The 15,416-nt window shown below is 39.4% G+C and overlaps 1 protein-coding gene across 1 annotated transcript in view; it reads right to left on the minus strand.

Annotated features, from left to right (window-relative positions):
* Positions 1 to 15,416, minus strand: part of LOC307244374 (contactin-associated protein-like 5) — a gene marked incomplete at both ends in the record, with an annotated part of 108,470 nt that overhangs the window by 72,191 nt on the left and 20,863 nt on the right. The window contains one exon of the mRNA XM_080019523.1: positions 8,022 to 8,132. Within this exon, the coding sequence (XP_079875649.1) occupies positions 8,022 to 8,132 (111 nt within the window). The remainder of the gene's footprint in view (positions 1 to 8,021; positions 8,133 to 15,416) is intronic.

Consider the following 15,416-nt stretch of genomic DNA (forward strand, 5'->3'; position numbering starts at 1 on the left):
CTGAGGCTGCTCTATCTGTAGTACTTTATAGGATTATGTCAAGATGATCTTTTTGAATCTTGACTTAGCGGACTTCCCCATCCTAGCTCGTTCTCTTCCGCCCACTGGTACAAAAGCCTTATGAATTCACGGACACGATAAGCAGAGGGAGTGTGTGTGTAGACATCGTAGGCATCGTGAGCTCCATGAAGATACAATATTGGAGTCCCCCGGCTCCTCAGCTATCAGGCTGGAGAAACAGGTCAGCTCCGACAGAGAGGTTCATTACTCAGCTGCTGTGGGCTGGGGGGGAACGACACCACGGGAGCAGATGAGTGCGGAATATCAAGCTGGAGAGTCTCCGTCACGGAGGAAGCAGCGTTTTTCGGAGTTTCTCCTCCTCCTCCTCCTCCCCAGGAGCGGAGTGGTATTGTTTTCTACACCGGTTCATCGTGAAGGTTGACCAGGGTATTATAATTTTTTAGCGTCCAAGAGAGACTGGTTTGAAATACAATGTGCAATGTGTGACTACGTGGTGAGAATGTTTTTTTTTAATTTAATTATGAAGCCAGTTGACGCCTTTCTTGAGGCCTTTTATGTCTTGTTGTTGTTGCATTCGAGTCAATGGAGCACTGACAACGCCCACTAGTGGACAGTGCATGCATTGACAACCACACAAAATTACGAACTTACGCCAACGGTGGACCGTCAGAATATCTAATTTACTACAGGAAGTGAACAGGGTTGTTGCAATGGCAACTCATAAACAATGTATGTTTTCCATTTAGCTTATTCAGAGAAACTCGAAAATAATGCTAACAAATGCATAAACTAATGTGGTTGCAGGAGGCACATATTTTATTTGACTTTTTACTCTAGACTAGTGATGCTGTTATTTTTTTTGGATTGTATTTATCATTTATTTGTTGTTGTTTATAGTTTATTTCAAGTTTTATTTCTCCGGTTTATTGTTTATTGTTAGGTCTTTTTTATTTAATAATTATTGTATATTGATTATTTTGTTTTTTTTCTATCAACATTTAAACATCTACACTCCATTTTTGGTAGCTTTTGGTAACACAAGACAATTCATACAAAAGTCACATGCATACTTTTAAAGTTTCTCCATAAAGTTTAATTGTTTATTAATCATTTTTAGCTCAATTATAGTGTGTTCTTGTTTTTGGGTCTAATAAATATTGCCATTATTTTATATTCTTAAGTTATTTTTTTGATTAATTGCATATTGGCAATTATTCTCTATTGTTTCTCTATTACTGTATTATTATTACTGCCTTTCAGTTTTTGATGTGCGCTACACTGCTATTTACCCCCAGGGCGACAAATAAAGTATCAATCTATCTAAGATTGAGTGTGAAGTCCCATCCCATCAGGCGGCAATACTGAGTCAAAATTTCGAAACACAATGTCGGAACAGTTGTTTACCAGGCTTTAATTGTGACCATGTACCAACTATTTGAAGGATACTGATTCGGAAAAGGCTTAATTGTTCCGGCAATGGCGCCCACAGGGAAATCAGTGGAGGGAACCATCATGATGCATTTTTACGGGCGGAACATTTTTACCAGTTGTTTAACATCGAGGGACACGGCTCCAGCTTTGCCGACTCACAATTCATACGTTCATAAATAAGTTATAGGGCATGTAATGGGGGGACGGTCTGAAAAATGAAAGCAATTAATTTCTAAAAAAATTATGTAAATCATTAATTACTAACCTGTAAATGATTGAAAGTGTGAAATAACGGCCGAAACTTTGGAACCTTAGAAAGTTCCTGTCTGGGGAGCATTCTGGCAGTGAGACAGTGTTGGAAATGATAGTTTAACATTTTTTTTAAACACTCACAGTCATTTTAGATAGCTGTCTTGAGTCTTCTGCTGTCTTCTCTTCAATAATGGTCTGGACCTTTTTGCATATAATATTTTAAAGTTGATTAAAGTATTCACGGTTCAGTTTCAACCTCTAAAGAGATGATTAAAATTCAAACTTACTAACTCAGAGGTGTATACTTTGTTGATCTCTTCCCAACACTTGGGGGGGTGAATAGATAGATAGAACGTCTCAGATATATAGAACCTTCGTTCCCACAAATCTTTTACTTTCTAATGCGCTGTTGTACAGCACTTTGATTTATTGTTGGAAAGGTACTACATAAATAAATTTTTACTTACTTACTTACACAAAAGAACTGTTCAAAAGAACCGGATCGTTTGTGAACGACTCAACACTAGTGCAAGTGGAAGCGAGAGAGAGAGTGTCTGAAGAGAAGTTCATAATAAAAAGGGACCTGACAATCCCTGGGGGTTATTTTCCGACTGGACAACCCTGGGGTAGTTAATTGGTAGTATATGTTTGTTCTTTATCTTTAAAACGGGTCTTGATCAATAGGCAAATCCAATAGCAGCTCTATGTCTCTCGTACAATGTAGGCTCATATAAAATTCATTTAAATTGATTGCACTCTTTACAAAAACATTTCTATATAGTTGTATTTTGTGTTTCCATGGAAAAGGCTTGCGTAGCCCTGTGCAGTTAAAAAACAACAACTTTCCAACAGTGGATTGACATGGATTTAATAGGAAGTGTGCACTTATGGCACGCCGCGCCCGTACGCTCTGCCAACGCGTCCACTGGACTTCTAATACCCTTGTTCATGTGTGCGTATTGAACCACAGGGTTCTTCCCAAACGGTTCGATAATATGCCCTGTACCGTTGCATCTCTAGTACATACGCATGAATGATTAAGACCAAATGGATCAGAATGCATGCTCTATACTGTACCGGAGTTTTTCTTCTCTTGTGTTGCAAGATCAAAATTGCAAGTCTGTACTAATCTATTTAACTCATCAGTTCCAGCTGGAATAGCAGCTGTGCTATCACCAGAATGAGATTCACACTGAAACTGAGGACTATTTGTAGATCTGTGAGGTTCGACTCCTTTTTCAGATTCGGTTCTTTACCGAGTCTCTTGGTAAAAAGAGTCATTTGATTTTACGACTCTTGGTTCATTTCATTGACTTGTGAATGGAATTTTCACGAGAACCATGCCTTGGACTTCAATTTAGTCCTCAGTAATTATTTACATTTTTTGAGTGGAAGTTTATTTCGCTCGACCGCCTTTTTCTTTTTTTGAGACTGACTCCTGACTCGTGAGAATTTCAAAGATTTGTTCACAACAAACTTTTGCGAGTCTTGTGCCGCTTACTGTGTCGTGAGATTATTTCAATATAAAAGGTGAAACGGGTTTGGGAAAAAGGTGACAAAAGTTTTGTCCCATCGAAAGATTTTTAATTTCAAAGTTTTTAGTCATTACGACATCTCACTCATAGGAATCAATCGTTTGGTATTTCTTCAGAATGTTGAGTCAGGAGAAATTGCTGTGTATCCTAAAATCCCCCCTTTCCTACCCTGACCTCGTCCCTAAATTACCGCTACAGCTATCAACAATTAGTGCTCAAATGCAAGCTGGCACTAGTTGTTTTCCTTGAGGTGTGCTTTAGGGACCGTAATGAACTCAGCCGGGTGGTATGTTTTGTTCACTTTCTACCAATCTGCACATCTCTTTTGTGCTGCGTTTTTCTGTTTCAGCCCATCCGCTTCGATCCATCACGATTCGTCTCTCGATTCTTTACCTTCCTATGCCACCTGGATGAGCAAAGGTCCCGCGCTGTGTACTGTAGGAGTATTAAGTCATTTTTGTTTGTTAGGCTGGCACGGCGCTGAAACAAAATGACTCCAATATAATGTAATAAATTGTAATAACATTGTAATAACTTTGATTTTAGACATTTATTTATTTGTAATAAAATCATAATAATTTAGAGATACTCATGCATTGTTATCCAGTATTACTATATACATACTAAAAAAATCTATAAAAAAAAACTATAAAAATCACATCCATATTAATATTCATATTTACATCCACTGCCATACTATTAAGCATACTGCCCGAGCCTTTTAATTAAATTTACATCAAATTTTGTGTTATATTATACCTTACCTTATAAAAACTTTTCTAGAAAGAAAATTAGATTTTTCCAGAATCATATTGCTTTGTGTTTTTTTTCATTTTGATTTATAAATAGTAAATAATAAATAGTCTCATAAATGTTAAACCGTTGAGTTAAATATTCTTTGAGATTACATGGGGAAACACAGTTCACTTAACGAGACGCTAAACAGCGCAATCGATCGTTTCCTTTAAAGCGACTATCCAGATGAAAATCCTCCCTCCATATTCCATGTAATGTGATGTCACAATGTGAAACCGTTTTGATAGAGTTCAACCTTTAAATGTTACGCGTTTTACACACACACCTGGATACACTGTTGTGTAGGTGGTGTATATCAATGAAGAAGAAAAGCTGGCATCACTTCCGTGAACAGATGGTTAAATTATTGTTATGGATTACGAGAAGTGGGTGGGGAAAGCTCTAAATCATATAGCAGACCATAATCTGACCAGCGCGATAGATCTAAGTCAGTAGATATAGTGCATACCGAATTTCATTGTCTGCGATGATAGTCAGTTCTCCGACACCAATGCTGAATCTGATATCCATGTTATCCCAGACTTGTAGATCATTTCAAACAGCGGATTTCAACCTGAATCTGACGATGAAACTGAATATTTTCAAGAACCACCGTAGCAGACCGACGACACACCCGTTGTTGTTACAACCGAAGAAATTTCTACAAGAAGCAATTTCTACAGCACGAGCAAATACGCTCGGAGAGAGAGGTCTACAACTCCAAGAACACCTGTGAGCGCCTTAACCTCTCTTTGGATAATCGTGTTCAACCTGCGAGCAACCACATCAAGATGCATTACCGTTTTGACTTGGCTCAACAGGTTAGTACATGGTCTAAAGAAGTGATGTAAACTTTGTAAATTCATCATGGAGAGAAAAACTGTACATAAAAGTGGTTGACACAAGGCTACAGCAGAAATGGGTTGGTCAACTATTAACATTCCTAGGCGATGTTGGCTATTTGGCATATGCACATTTATATATTTAAATGACACACCGAGGTTCATATGCAGAGACAAATATTATTGACAGACTGTACATGTTGTTGTGTTGGCTGCACTTTTAAACTCCTAAATAATTCCACTTTTATAAAGTATGTATATTCTTACTGTTAAATAAAAGCTTTTTTTAAAACAAGGATGTTGTGTGTCGATGACGCTGTTCAACATTCCGTGTAAACACAAGAACAATGCTGAGATTGCCCCATTCAGCAGGCTGTCAAGTGGCCATGTGACAAGTAGCAATGTGGCTTTGTTGGTCCTCCAACTCATTTGCATTCTCGGAGCTGGCTGAAAGAAGCCAAGTGTGAGGAAAACTTTGAGGGTGATAATCTCAGAAACACAGTTTGCCGCACCCTGGTCATTAACAACCCATAGCTTTAGAAATATTTGCTTGATTCACACAAGTGACACCTTGTTTTGAAGCTCTGATTCTTCACTTTCACATGCTGTGAAAAAAGATAAGGTAAAGTAAAAAGGTACCAAATGTACTAAAAGTCTGAGGTGGGTCTGGTGTGAGGAAGCTGAAAAAAGTGGAAGTGAACTACTGTCCCTCCTATCCCTCAGATGAAACACCAGTAACACTAGAAAATATGAGAATTCCCTTCCTTCCCAAGTAAAGAAAATAAATACTGAGGACAAGGTGGTAAAAATGATGGACAAAACCTTTGTATACAGAAGGCAAGAGGTACTTGGGGATTCGTGAATGGTTTCAAAACAAGGTGGACAGCTCTCTTTCGAGTGACTGAGATAAGGAAATGCGTTCAATGTGTGAAGGAACATCCCCATATTAAAAGACATAATGGCATACTCACTCTGACAAGTAGCTCGTAACTGATTATGATTTACTGGAGGCCAGCAGCTGTTGCCTTTGACACTTGGGCATTCAGATAAATGAAATTTAATGTTGTAATATAATATTAAATACACATGGATTTTGCTTCTCTGCTGTTGTGTATTTGTTGCTGACTGGATCATTGCGGTGGCAGCTGGGAATCAAACCACCAGTTTTGTGACTGCTGACACGATGGCCTGGCACTTTAGCCACTACGCTACCACCACTTCTTGTGAAGACCAACGTTCAGGGGACTTTGAGTAAATATTATTATTTTTTTTTTGAGGAACCCTTGCCACTGGGGAAGAAACGGGAAGTCAGGGGATATTTAACTGTGACACAAAGAAACAGGTGGAGGGAAGCCATTTTTAGCATGGTTAAACAATTAACCACTCTTTCCCCGATGCCTTGAGTCGATCATTTTTGCATTTTGACTTTGGACTTTGCATTTAAGGGACTTTCGTCAAAACAAAGGGACACTTTGGTGAAACCAATCTGGTTTATTTGTTTGCTTGCGTGGTTAGTTTGTCTCTTAAGTTGGAGTATGAATTGTTTGTTTGCATGGTTTTCTCTTCAGTTAGAGTGAGTATATTGTTTGCCTTTTCCTGTGATAAAAGTGGTTAATGGACTGGGTTCATACAGACTTACATTGTTTGGTGTTTGAAAGTGAACTTTCTGTGTGATGCATAACTAAAGAGAGAGTAAGCCAAGTTGTAGTGTTTATGTAGTGTTTAAGTAGTAATAATTCGTATTGTGCTTCAAATCAATATAGTACTTCTTACTAATGTATTTGTAGAGTTTGGAGGAAGTGTAGTTGATGTATTTGTACTGTATGTTTTATTGTGTTTAAAAACTGATCTGGTACTTCTCATTAGTACCATTAATTATAGTGTGTGTATCTGTTGTAGTCATAGTATTCTCATGTGTAATTTGCTGGATCTCTTAGCAATTAGTGGTACTATTTGGTTGAGAGCCCAACATGAGCATGGAGGAGGGTGGGCTTAGGGCGCCAGGCAGGTCGTGGGCCTAAATCAACAAAACACTGGTGAAGGAAGGTGCCTGCTTGATAACCCCAGTGAAATGCTCACAAGGGTTTCTCCAGGTTGGTTGTGTGATTACGCTATAAGTTGAATAAGTTGAGTATTAGACGACGATGATGAGGCATGTTGCGTATTCTTGACTGTGGAATCACACTGTGATAACACTGTGGAATCCCTTACCTACAGCCCAAGGACTTTAACATCTTTCCTGAAACAAGGCATATTGTATGTGCTAGCACAAAGGATCTGTTCCTGTGTACTGAAACCTATTATATTATATACAGCATATATATAATTTTTCTTTTTTAGACTGTTTCAATGCACCAATCCTCACCACAACAAATTGTGGTGAGGATCGGCAAATTCTCTGAAAATATTGTATATATTGCGTGAAAGTGTTGACTGTTTCATGACAACTTGTTTATAATTGAAATAATTGTATCTTAGGAAGCTGATGCACATTGAATGAGATGTAAGATGAACTTTTCACCTTCCACGACCACAAAAATCTCCTGGCATTTATAGGACTAGTTAATTATCCCGGATTACAACTGACTTCATTTGTTTCTAAGAAAGCAACGCTTTAAATCCGTGTGGCATCTCAAATGGCACTAAGTGCTGCGGTCCCCATGAGCCTCGTCGGATGTTGTCATGGAGAAAGTGGGAGCTGAAGCCGTGAGATCTGTGAGAAGAGTTCCTAATCAATTGTTCTGCCTAGCAACTGTCAGTGCTGATAGCACAAGGAAGTGATGCCGACAGTGATGCTGCCACTCATAATGTGTAGCTGATGCCGATACATCAATTCTTTCAACATAGTATTTAAAGATGGGTATCTTATTTCTTGATCTCTAACTTGTGATGAAAGGTTTGTCTCTTTTTTTCTTCCTTCGTTTGGTTCAGTTGGTTGCACGGTAAACTTGGTGATTGGTTTTATGGATTAATTGGCTCATATTATTGACACAATATATTTAGTGAACCTAGTTTGACATCTTCCTTGGGTTTTCCATGTTATTTCAAAGAACTGTAGATAACATTTTCTTATTGTTGACTTGTTGGGGATTACAATTTATGGAATTTGGACGAAGGAATGAGTTGTGGTGACGTGTTTACTCACCTTCCCGTCTGTTGAGCCTGGCAAAGAGGGCGGCGTTCCCCGGCGACGAGTGTGAGGAGCTCTGAAACGAGGCCTCCGGCAGCGAGGAGACCAGCGGGCCATCGCAGTTATCTGGGGAAATATGGAGAAACCCCATGATCATACCATGTTCACATACTTACAGAGCTACACTGGTTTGATCTCTACCTGTACGCTGTCTTGGATTTACCACCTCCAATGCCTTGCATATGGACGGAAAATATAATCTAGAATTTTATATATATATTTACATTTAGTCATTTTAGCAGACGCTTTTATCCAAAGCGACTTACAATTGTTCAAAGACCGACGGACGCAGCCATCAGGAGCAATTAGGGGTTAAGTGTGTTGCTCAAGGACACTACAGCATGCTAGCAGGAGGAGCCTGGGATCCAACCAGCAACCTTTAGATCACTAGACCACCAGCTCTACCTCCTGAGCTACCATCCCCATCCCCTGAGCTACCATCCCCATCCCCAATATATATATATATATATATATATATATATATATATATATATATATATATATATATATATATATATATATATATATATATATATATATATATATATATACTGTAATACAACAGGGAAAGGATAGATACACGCTTTATAACAAGGCTAATCCATTTTTTCAGGTTATCCCTTTTATAAAGCCCTGCTTTGTTGTTTTTGTCCTCCTCATTGGAGTTTGTCTTGTCTCTAAATTTGACTACCTTGAGGGCTCTTACTTTGTCTTTTTTTTATTATTAACATTTTTATATTATATTTAATTGTATTTGACTTCATTGCATTTGATTTAATTTTAAGATTTACTTACTTATGTACTAAATTTAATTCCAAGATTAAAATTTTTATTTGCAATATAAATGAAGTTATAATGTATTTGTACGATACATGTGCGGTGAAATGCAGATTGGATGACTCCAAAGAAAAAGTGTGTAAGGAGGTAAGAAAACAATTTTAGGCAAATGTTTACAATAATAAAGAATATCACAAAAACACAAAAACAGCAGCAGCAACAACAACAAAAAACCCTGATATTTGTAATGTATACTGTATATACAGTATATATATATATATATATATAATCTCGAAAATGTTATAAATAAGTACATTTATTTCTGATTTATTTTTGAAAAATTATCTAAAAACGGAAAAATGATTGGGGGGAAAAAAATATAAATCTATATATATGTGTGTGTGTGTGTGTGTGTGTGTGCGTGTGCGTGTGCGTGTGTGTGTGTGTGTGTGTGTGTGTGTGTGTGTGTGTGTGTGTGTGTGGCAGGACAAGGGGGTGTGGTCTGTAGAACACCGCACTGGCTTCTTCCCACGCAGGCGCAGACCCATGGACACTGATTGGTGAGAGCTTGTCTTCCAGAGGGGTTCCCGGAGCAGAGCCGTGTGTGTGAGCACTCAGTGACTATTATTATTACTATTATTATTATTACTATCCGCCTGATTGTGTATCCGCTGGTTTCTTCTACCTCATCTTGCGTCTCACTTCTTGGTTCCAATGAACCTGGGTAGCAAGCCTGCTACAATATGTATGTGTGTTTATATATGTGTGTGTATGTGTGTATATATATATAAAATCATTTCGTTTTAAAGTATCCAAAGATATATCCAGAAAAAAAGGAAAAATTAAAAAAATGATACAATGCAATAATAAAATAGGTTGTGGTGAAAATTGGACAAAGGTGACGCTGTTTGATTCCAAAGGGATCACAGAGCATCATCAGGATCTAATTACGATACTTGACAATCAGTCTGATGTGGCAGTTATTATGAAAGAACCTCTTCTCAATATCCAGAATATGATAGACAAGACACTGAGGAAGAAAACGGGCATTTACCAGTAATTTATCTGTCGACGGAATAGAATTCTGTCCGTACCTATAATTTGAATAATTGAGTGGGAGCTGAAAAGATTTTGTGAATGAGTCTGTACAGAACCCACATCAGGTTGCAATCTGGGCCGAACCGTTCATTTGAATCCGCTTATGTGAGGGGAAAGAAGGGTCCTTCCAGTCGAGAGGAGAGCGTAAGGACACAACTTTAATTCATGAAGGGTTCCATCTCCCTCATGCTTAATAAAAGTAATCTATTGTCATAGGAAAAATGAACACAGCAAAATAAATAATTATAATAAATATAGCTGCAGGCAGAAATACGCGGGGTCCATGGTAGTCGGCCCTGAGTTAAAGTTCAATGGACGAGTGTGCTTTGGCTCTCAGTACCAGTGTGTGTTGTGACTGCAGGGGTCTATTTGTTCTAGCCTGGATACAATGATATTCTATGATCGGTGAGTGTTTGCAGCTCTGGGTGGGTCTCCTACTCCGCAACCAATATTATCTTATTATTCTGAAGTAGGGCTGCACGGTTAGGGCTAAAATGATAATCACAAATATTTTACTGAATATTGTGAACGCGATTATTTATTGTGGTTATTCATCCATTTTGGGGAACATAATTATTTTTTTTACACATTGTTATTCAACAGAAACTGCCTTCACAATAATAATCTATTTATAAACTATATATATATATATATATATATATATATAATCACTGAAATGTACAAGTCTTTTATTCAAAATAAGGCTTCCTTCGCATGATTTTAGTCTTCTTAAGGCTATTCTGCATGTACAGTAAATTACATCCAAACAAGAAGGTCAGTTACATTACACCTGGAGGCGTTTTGCAATAAAAAAACAGCCTACCCAGAATATAATAAAAAAGTCTGACATCACTCCCATCATCACGTGGCGCCATCTTGGCGAGGGCCTGTTTGTTGACCAATCACTAGACTGCAATGCTATCATGTGACCTGTGCGAGCCGTCATTTGTGCATGTGCGCGCTTTACACTGATGGAAAAAAAAAAAGTTTTTTGCTAAATTATTCCGCAATAATGGACCGATCTGGATCGAACTTGGACGACGACATGTCGGGACTGCACCGAATACACATTTCATGCGGCATGACATCCATAGACTACTTCTTCATTCTTCTTATTCTTTCGGCTGCTCCCGTTAGAGGTCGCCACAACGGATCATAGACTACTGACTTAAGTTTTTCATTAGCAAAAACAATAGGGCTCCCACCACTTCAGGGCTGGACCCCTAATAATAATAATATTAACAACAATAATATTAATAATAATAAAAATATTACAAAGTAATTCACACACACACACATTGGGTAGGATATGATATGGTGTGCTATGCTATTATTTGGGTACTGCTAAAAATACTGTACTATTGTAAAAATACTGTTCCACACAAAGAACATCCTAATCTCTCTAAAAAAAAAAGCACAGAGTACAGTCCCTCACAACCCTCGGTGGAAAAGTTTGAAAGTTATTAATGCAGCGCAGTGTGAAATGCAATTACACAATTTCACACGTTATTGGACCGTACCAGGTATTAAATATTGTGCCGTCAGTTATGCTTAGACGTTTTCTTTAACGCTACAATAAAGCCGTGTTTCATTGCGTATCAGAGCACACTTTTTACACAATAAATTCCAATGCACGCAAATACACGCAATTACAATTTTTTTCTGTTTTTCAAACAACCATGCATGCAATCACATTACATCACATACATAATAGGCAATTTGTGCAACAATAGGTCAGGGCCGCACCGCATTTCCATTCGCAACAGATTGTGAAATCCACGGCATCATTTTCATCTCACACTCTTTGTGTCTCTCCATTGGGCGATAGAGAGTGTGGATGATTGAATTATGGACACCAGTGGCACTCATAGTTTTCCGCATTTTCTGGAAGAGCGAGATCCAATCAGAGGAGATGTGTCGTGCACGCCAAATCAGGCGGACTGCTTCCATGAGATTTTCCATTTTGCTGAGCTGCCATGGTAAAAGAAAACAAACCAGAGAAAATCTAAACGATACAGCCCTTCAGAGATGTTTACCCCCTCTGCAGCCAAACAACAGTCAACAGCAGAAGTGGAGCAAATTGCATAATTGAATAAAGAAAAATATATTTGGTCCAATAATGTGAACATTTTCCATGATAGACAAAACCACTTTTGGAAACACTTCGCAATGCTATCTTCCAGCGGAACTGAAACCATCAATACACGAAGAACAAGGATGAAAATGCATTGAAGTAGCCTGCCACCGCCCCCACAAATAAGAATGTAAAATGAAAGAAAATAAACTGTTAATTCAATAACAAACTAATGAGTGAACGAACAAACAAACAAACAAACGAGCCAGCGATCAAATGACAAGCAAACAAACCAATGAAATTGAATAATGAACAATGGATTATTTACCAAAACATGACTCAAAATAATACTGCACATCACAGCAAAAAGTGTCGGTAACACGTGCAAGGCCAGGAATAGGAAAACTAAGCGCCCTCATTAGTATCTCACTACGCGCTTACCAACATCCCATTCATGAATATAAATGTACTCGTGGGAGTTTTTTCATGCTCTCCAGCTTCCCACCAGGGCGGCACCGACCTCCTGCTGTGCGCTGGCAGGCCCTGTTTTTTAAGTCGGTTTGATAACTGCCTTGATGAAAACAAAACGCAGGGGTCTAAGAGCGGAGCAAAAGAGGGGATGCCCACGATCTAAAGATATCCCGCGGCCATGTCCATGTACCGTCAATTACGTCATGGCAACCCCAAACCGGAGTGGGCAATTTGTGCAGAGAAGTGGACTCCAGCAATAAAAAACACATGCTGCACTTGATACAAACATTGGGTGCTCATATCAAGCGCTGCATATGCTTTCACGGACAAAAGATATACAAGATAACAAGATATATTTCATAAGGTATCCATGAAGTTAGGAAAATCGACAATTTGTATTGGCCTAGCAACCCGTTTAGCACAAAATAAATTGCAAAACTTGAACTTCATGATTGCAGCAGTCGTCGTCCGCCCCCCGCTCATTATTCATCCTGATATTTTTGGATATGATATATGTTATTTTTTATAAGGTAAGGTTATAAGGTTTTTATGAGGTACACATGTGCGGGAAGCAAAAACCTTGAACAACAGTGTAAGCAGATATGCACATATACTGTCAACAGAAAACCTACGGCGTCTTGCTCTTTCATTCTTTCATTTCCCGTGCAGGTCACAGTTATTAAAATCTGCCAAGCTAACAAGTGGCTAAAGGTAAGCCACACAGGTGTCGGTTCCTTGACTTTCCTGGAAAAATAAATGCTTTTAAATTTCTCCTGATTGATTTTTGTTTTCCTTCTCATCATCAAGGATGGCTTCGGCGCTCCGGGGTCGTCTTGATCCAAGTTTGTAAAAGAGACCTCTTGATCGTTCTCTTGATTTGATTCCAACCCGTTAATCAGCCGCCGTCAATTTTCTTTTAGTTTTTTTATCTTTTGTCGACTTGTCACCTTTCTCATTTGGCACCCGACACATCATGCCTCGCTCCTGATGAGCTCTCTCTCTCTCTCTCTTTCTCTCTCTCTCTCTCTCTCTCTCTCTCTCTCTCTCTCTCTCCCCCTCCTTTCTTTTTTCTCTCTTTTTCCTTCTTGCTTTAGCACTCCTGCCCTTTCTCTGACTCGCCCGCCCATCGCCCTCGCTCATTAGTGGCGGCTTCCCTCTCTTCATCTCGGGCTCGGGGTAAAATGTTGGGGACCGTTTCCTCGCCCTCCCCGGGCCCCCGTCTCTTCCCTCTCTCTGTCTCTGTCTCTCTCTCCTCCCCGGGGGCATCGGCAGGTAAGAGTTTCCCGGCGTCCGCTCCGTGCATGATTACTGATCGGTTTTGACGGCCGACAGCTTCTGACAGGAAGCGCTGGCGGCCAAACCCTCCACATGCGACTTTGCACGCGGTGCACAGACAGAGCGGCGTGTGGGGGGGGGGGGAAACCCAGCGGAAGAGAAGGAGGGAAGAAGAAGAAGAGAAGAAGAGCGTGAGAGGTGTGTGCGCCTCCACTCCCCCGAGGGGCTTATTCAGCCAGATTATTCAGCCAATTTAACTCACGGAAATCTGCTCAATGAGGAGCCCTAGCTCAAAATTTGATGCCGGAGTGCCGACTGCAATGATGAATCAATAAATCTCGAAATGTTGAACCTTATTGAAATTTTGGAATGCCATATTCAAATATTGAATATCGAATAATCATGTCCAACTCTGAAGGTGCGGTACACACATATAAATGTTGAAGTACCTTATAAAGGGTATGTTGTCAAGACCTGAAAAATCCTCCTCAAACCAAGGCATGTCGGCCCTACTCTGGAATAACAATCCATTAACACCCAAATACCACTGTAATAAGTTTGACTCACACATCCATTATTATATTGACGTTATCAGATGATACATACACATTAGCATTTACAAGCACTGGTCCGGACCTGAAAGTCCTGTAAATACTGTAATAAGTTAGACTCACTCAATCCGTTATTTGCTGTGTCCATAGGTTGGCTTCCACACACCGCAGAACATGATCTGTTCTTCTACCCGGCTGTCACTCATATTATGAGTGACAGCCGGGTAGAAGAGGAGGGATCCAAAAGGGCTGGAAAGGGCCGTCGCCCCCTGCAGGACACAGGCCTCCAAAGAGCAGCGGAAACACGGCTGAGACCCCTTCTGAGACCGTGAGGGCCACAGGAAAAAAAAAAAAAAAAAAAAAAGAAAAGATATTTTACATTTCAAGCAAGGACGAGGTCCAGGTTCAAAGTGGTCAAGGAGTTAAGGAATTATGTGACACCCGGCATGTTAATCTCACCCCCATGCCGCCTTAAATACCTAGATGGGAAAAAAAAAGCCAGAAATCCTCTCGGAAGAACATACGGCGTGGTGTCAGATCGCTTCGCTTTTTTTTTTTTTTATTTTTTTTTTTTTATAAGCCCCGGGTGACACGGTATTTGGGGAGTGAGTTCGTCTTTCTGCCTCTTCAGCTTTGGTAAGAATTTTGTTACCTTTAAAGGGAAGGAAGGAAAAAGTATGAGCTTTGTTTTGAGGTTGCCGTCATTTTGAAGATTTGAAAAACTCAGCGTTTTCCTCTCAGCTGTTCAGGCGTTGATTACCCCGTTGTGATCGTGTAATAACTATCTGACATTATTGTTGGGGGGTGTGTTCAAAGATGTTCAAAGAGAAAATGAGTCTCGTCGTTTTATTTGTGACAAAATAATGCTTCCTGTCTCCTACCTTGGTTCAATATCAAAATGGTTTTGTCTGCTTCTATTTTACACTCGCTTGGATGGAGAATGAATGGAGTCAGGTTATCATCTGGTAATGGCAATATAATAACTGATTGGCAAGTCTCACTTATTGCAGCGTTTATTACAGTGTTCATACAGAATTTTGCACATATATGTTGGTTTAAGCAATTCTTTCATGCCTGGACCAGTACTTGTAAATGCCAAAGTGT

The sequence above is a fragment of the Zeus faber genome (assembly GCF_960531495.2).
Source record: "Zeus faber genome assembly, chromosome: 18".
NCBI lineage: Eukaryota > Metazoa > Chordata > Actinopteri > Zeiformes > Zeidae > Zeus > Zeus faber.